Below are 6,000 nucleotides of genomic sequence, written 5' to 3'. Positions count from 1 at the left end.
ATATCACAAAATGGTAAGTGTAAGAGAGAGGTGTACACTAGGAGAAGGGTACCTAATGACTCTGGAATTCAGATCTGTGTTTGGAGAGAACGAGGTGAACTCTGTGTTGGTAATTTTGAGCTTTACATATTTTATAGTTGTGTGTAAGGATATGGGTCATTCCTAAAGTAAGGGGAGGGTCATTCTTAGCTGGGCAGCTTATCTTATCACCTAGTCCAAAGGGCCTCAGAGAGGCAAATTACACATTTGAGAGGAAAGGCACTTACGTTTTTATAAGTACATCTTCAACTGTTTTTAAAGGGCTTTCTGGATAATGTGACCATATAATTTAATATCCACTGTGGGACAAGTGCAAGACTGGTGGGAAATTGAGACACATATCCAGAAAGGACTGTCTCAGGCAAATAAAAAATATGGTCTCCCTATTTGTGGAAGAAAAAGTGTTCAAATCCTTCCATGAGGTGAAGATGGGAGAGTTGATTTGATAGATTCTTGACCCTTTGGATAAAAAATGTCAGAAGCCAAAGAGGTATCTTATTGCCCTTTCAAGAGGAAGTCAGGATAAGGCCAGAGAAAGGGCCTGAAATCTTTGGCACTACAATTTTGACTTTTAAAGATTTCATACTTTCCCATTATGATTAATAACAGAAACATTTAATTCAAAAGAATATTTGTATTGGTCTTTAGGGACAGCAAAAAACGGAGCTCTGGGAAAACAACCCATTCTGCTGTCACCCTGGATGTTGGCGGGGAAAGAATAAGGACAGAGGTGTTCTGCAAGAAAGAACGGACTACTTGGGTAAGAGGCATCTGGAATCATAAAGAAACATTGGGGTAAAAGAATAGATCTTGTGAAATGCCTGGCATGATGTCTCACCAGCCTGATCAATAAAGCTGTGATCTGAGTGACCCTGGGTAACAATTCTGTGCTGTGGGAGAGAGTAATCTCTGAAAAAAATGTCAATCGGGCCTTTGGAAGCCAGACCATGGGCTCTTAGAAACACTATGTGTCCATGAGCTGTTTGTCGGAGCCCAGCGACTTCACTCCAAAGTCAGCGGCCTCCGAGTGCTTCGGAAGGCCACCGGTGGGATGCAGGCAGAAGGCTCCCCGTGCAAAGGGCGTGCCTCGAAAACCACCAGCCTAAACCCAGAGCTGGGTCAGGGGCACTCAGTGGCAGACATTTTCCCTACAGCCCCGCCCACTCTGGGTCCAGGCCCGCCCACATCCCAATCAGTGCCTTAAGTCAGTCAGCCGCTTCCCACATCCCAGCGCGTACTGAGAACTCGGGTCTCGGCAAACTACCCGTGCGGGAGGCGAGGGGCGCAGGGAGCGCCCACTGCGCGTGCGCGCGCCCGATCGGCAGCCCCTGCACCCCCTCCTCTTGCAGCCGGACTTGGTACGGCCGAGACTTGGTACGGCCGGACGGTTGGCGTCCTCCGCTGCTCCAGACAGGGGCGGGCTTTTCAAATCTTATCTTTGGAGGAGTGGTGGCGGTCTCAGCTGAAAGCGCTGGAGATGGAGGGGCAGACGCTGAGGGGTCCCGATCTCTGCCTGACCGGGCTTCCTGCACAGCAGGTGAGTGAGGTGGGGGCCCGGCTTCAAGTGCTCATGCGATCGTTCTGTCTCGTCGTCGGGAAAGCCCTCACTCCGCATCTCGTATTCAGCGGTGGCCAGAAACAAAGGGCAGGACTAGGAGACTGCCTTTTGAGGGTCTAATGGAACTTGCAAATCTTCACACACCCCGCCCCCGATTTCTTATGGAGGAAACAAGCTCGGAATGGGGAAGCGATGCCGGAGTACCGCCGCGCGGTTCCAGGCGCACCTGTCCGCTCCCCGCCCTCCTGCAAGATTTGGACCCTAGTCTTGTTGCCAGTGTAGGTAACGCATGGGAAATGGGAGCCCTAAGATTTACGAGAAGCTCACCCGAGGCCAATAGAGAGCAGTGTGCTTATTTTACTTGACTGATGGAAAACAATTATTGCAACCATGTCTGCGCACCACATAAACTTACGTGGGCGGGGCGGAGAAGCAAACTGCAACCCTTGGACTTTAGAAAAAGTTGATTTGATAGTGGATTCTTTTTGAGTTGGCTAGAAGTTTGATGTTCTCTATTTAGTCACCTAAAATGTGTTAGAAACCTTTTTACTTAATATAGACCAACATTGTTTCTTGGCAAAATCAGTTATTAAAGTGTTATCCTTTCCACTCTCAACCAGAACTCTAGGGTCTTAAAAGAAAATTGTGATGTCATTATGCTGAATCGTCACCTCCATTTTAATCTCCACCTCCGTTTACTTACTTCTGAAGTAGGTTAAACTATATGAAATTGCCAGTTTTGTAGGGCGAAATTGGTACGAAGTTAGCAAATATGTATGGTCCAACTTACTATCTTTGTTTAGAAACCTGGTAAAACCTTTGTTTAGAAACCTTTACCTTTTCAAGAAACCTTAAAAACTTCAGCGGATACAAAATTGTTAGGAAGTTTTCAAGTCTACTGTGAAAAATAAAGCAAAACATTAAGAATCATTATGCAAAAAAGCCCAGTGCTTTTGTCAGTAATTTATACTGTTTTATGACAACGTGTTCAAATATTTCAAACACTTTGATGTAAAGTAGTTTTTTCTGCCCTATAATGTTATGTACTTTATCTTGATTGTTAATTTGACATCTTGATTTCTAGGGAATTGGCGACTTATTGCACTTATCATATAAGTTATTGGTGTAGCCATTCAAGTATATTTAATGAGCTCTGTGCAGCAGGAATGTTTAGGAATGATACAAAATAGACAAGAGGGTATGGTCACGAAAGAAATTTAGCTACATGGAATGAAAATAAATATTTAAATATACATAAGAGCTGAATTATTTACATGTGAGAATGTACAATACTTAATGATTGCTCAGGCAGCAAGAAATCAAATTAATTTAGTTGTGGAATTCCTTCTGTTTGAATCTTGGAGAAAAATTAATTGTAAAATAGTAATAGGTTTCAACCTAGCAGGAATATTGAGGGTCAATAAGACTTTTATACTTGACTAACACTGAATTTTTATTTGGTGTACTTCCTTTGATATTAATGACCCTGCCATCTAATAGGAATAGGACCGAAGAATTTGAGGTGGTCACACACTGTTGAAACACCTCTCCTCAAACCTTGTAATCATCTGTGACTACTCAGAGCACAGAATATTGGATTTGGAGTCAGGTTAAGTTCAACTCCAAATCTGCTTGTTGTGCAACCTTGAATAAGTTACCTGTCTTTTCTAAATCTGTTTCCATAGCTGTAGAATGGGTAAAATGCCTATCCCAGAAAGTTGTTGGAATTCGAGAATCTCTTTAAAGTGCTTAGTACCGTACTTTTCACCCAGAACATGCTTGAGAGATGACTGTTTTTGTTATTATCTTTTTTTGTCTTATTCATCTGAGCAGTTGGAGCGGCCACCTACCGTGGTTTACAAATGTTTAAGCTTTTGAAATCTTCATAAAAATAAAATTCGAGAAGTAATACCGTCTCATTGCAGAAAAGTGAACGTATATAGAAACATGAATTTAAGAATTCTTTCTCCAATTCCATTTCCCAGCATGACCGCTATTAACAATTTCCAGATTTTATTCTGTACATGAACAATTCTTAAAATACACACCATTTCTTTTAGAAGAATGTATATTGAATATACTCTTGTTCAATCTTCTTTTTCACGTTGGTTTCTTAGCTAGCATGGTTTAACTATATCCATTAAGTGGATGATAGTTTCTATCTGGCTTAGTACAGTTGTCTTCACCAGCAGCCCAACTTCTTCTTCATCTTCTTCTTCTTTTTTTTTTAAATCAGTGCTTACTTCTAACAGTAAGGCCATTTTCTTTGCACTTCCTTTGTACCATTCTAGCTTCCTATGTTTCTGTTTTCTACATGATCTAGATTTTCACTTTTACGTCATCTCCCTATTGCACTTTTAGCCTTGCCCTGTCCATTTATTTTTATCAACCTGACTTCAAATACCTACAAGATCAGGACAGTGCCATAGGCCTTTGTTTGCCATGTATACAAGCAAGCCCTTATTCAGAAAATTGAAGAAATAGCAAGAGGATGGATCTCTTCCCATTCTCTTCTCTTCTCTTCCTGGAGGTTTGCATTCAGACACTTTTAAGAGGGATGGGTATAGGGAAACATGCTTTTGTCGTGGGTCCTAATCGGTCTTGAATCTGCCATGATGGTCGAGGCAGCAGCGGTGAAGATTTTAGCGCTTTCCTCTTCCTCTTTGAGGTCAGTAAGCATCACCATTGAATGCTCAATGGGTGCCCTGATTGCGTGATCATTATTTTCATTGGGGATAGCCCTAGACATCAACTCCTACCTTAGCACACTTTGCACCCCCTAAGACAAGTCCTTCAACTCCATAAAGCCTTTCCTAGCTAGAGTAATATGGCTTGACCAGAGAGGTTTTCTCTGCGTGTAAAGTAAGAGACGTGTACTGAAAGAAGTTGCATGGAGAAGACAAGACTGGCTAACACAATAGCCCTCCCAGATCCACATCCTCTCTCTGTAGATAGAGCAGGAGAGGTACAGTCATAGTTTGTATGTCACGTATGTTAAATTGGCTGGTTTAGGAATCAGCAAATTATTTCTCTAAAAGGACATAGTAAATATTTTCAGCTTTGCTGGCTAGACAGTCTTGAAATCCCTCAGCTCTGCATTTGCAGCTTGCATACAAATGGGCGTGGCTATGCTCCAGCACAACTTTATTTACAAAGACAGGCACCAGCCAGGCTATAGTTTGCTGACTCCTGCTCTGAAGGGTAGAATTCTGATATTAATACTTGCTAGATATATCTCACTTCCTTAATGAATATTTAATCGTATAACTACATTTAAAAAAAAACCCTGACTTTACATTTTTTTCTCTGCTCTTTCCCAAGCCTCTATAATTTTATAAAGTCTTTATCAATAAACGATGAAGAGAATACAGTCTTCATTTACAAGATGGAAACCCTGGAAGCCCAGACTGATTCCTTAATGTGGCTATGGCCATCTACTGGTTCCTTAAGGTTGTTGCAACTTTCCAGATTGCTGTGGAATTTTAAGTAGTCCAGCAGTAGTAGTTCTCTACTCTGGCTGAATATCAAATCACCAGAGGAACTTGAAAAAAAAAAAAAAAGCTCAGGTTCCTTCTCCAGAGATCCTAATTGGGGGTAGGTCATAAACTTTTATAAGGCCCTTCCTATCTGCCTGAGGTAATTCTAATGTATGGCCAGCTTTAAGAACCACTGTACTAGTTCAACTAGCTGCCTCACTGTAGCATTTACAAAGCAAAATTGAATTTAATGGCACCAGATGGTATTTGTTTATATTTGAGTTGCGGAGTAAAGCTATACATCCCAGCTTCAAGTTGCTCACTATGTGCATTCTTCCAATATTAACCAGCCTGCCAGAGTTTATTTCTGTAGATATGTGGGTCACATAGATAATCCTTGAAACTAAGTATTAATTACATTAAATAAGAATTTACTTTGGGGCTGACAAGTCATAAAAGGATGAAATGGAGTTGTTGAAGTTCAGTCATGTGTAAAGAAGGAAAACCAGCAAATGACTGCATTTATATAGTACAGCAGTTTTGAGTTATACTACAAGAGAAGACTTTATCTGGTGATTACATGATGTAATTACAGAAGGTAATTAAACAGATCTGGTTTTTTTTTTCATTCGACTAGTATATCTGATTGATTTGGATAGCCAAGTGAAATCATCTACTGCAGTTTCTCTTTTTGGGTCATCTTTGTAGACTATTGCTCTCCCAACTTTCAGCTTTTCTTTTTGAGAAGATTGTCTTTAATATCTGGAACTTTTGTTATTAGATTCCATTCACATTTTTACGTAGATTTTGATCCAAATAGAAGATAAATTATAACATTCATTTTTAAACACAGAAAGCAGGATGGTCACTTTATTTTAAAAATAGACATACTGGAGCATTATTTCTTGTTTGTAGTATAGTATAGTA

At 40.7% G+C, this 6,000-nt stretch overlaps 1 protein-coding gene across 2 annotated transcripts in view; it reads left to right on the top strand.

Moving 5' to 3' along the window:
* The first annotated feature begins 1,284 nt into the window (after positions 1 to 1,284).
* Positions 1,285 to 6,000, top strand: part of RTKN2 (rhotekin 2) — a 60,854-nt gene continuing 56,138 nt past the window's right edge. For both annotated transcript variants that reach the window (XM_033130796.1, XM_033130795.1), the window contains exon 1: positions 1,285 to 1,576. Coding sequence is in view for 1 of the 2 variants with exons in the window: in XM_033130795.1 (XP_032986686.1) it covers positions 1,517 to 1,576 (60 nt within the window). In the remaining variant the exon portion in view is untranslated. The remainder of the gene's footprint in view (positions 1,577 to 6,000) is intronic.

This window comes from Rhinolophus ferrumequinum, chromosome 16 (genome assembly GCF_004115265.2).
Source record: "Rhinolophus ferrumequinum isolate MPI-CBG mRhiFer1 chromosome 16, mRhiFer1_v1.p, whole genome shotgun sequence".
Classification (NCBI taxonomy): domain Eukaryota; kingdom Metazoa; phylum Chordata; class Mammalia; order Chiroptera; family Rhinolophidae; genus Rhinolophus; species Rhinolophus ferrumequinum.
Note: the sequence above shows the minus strand (reverse complement) of the source record. Positions and strands in the feature narration are given on the sequence as shown.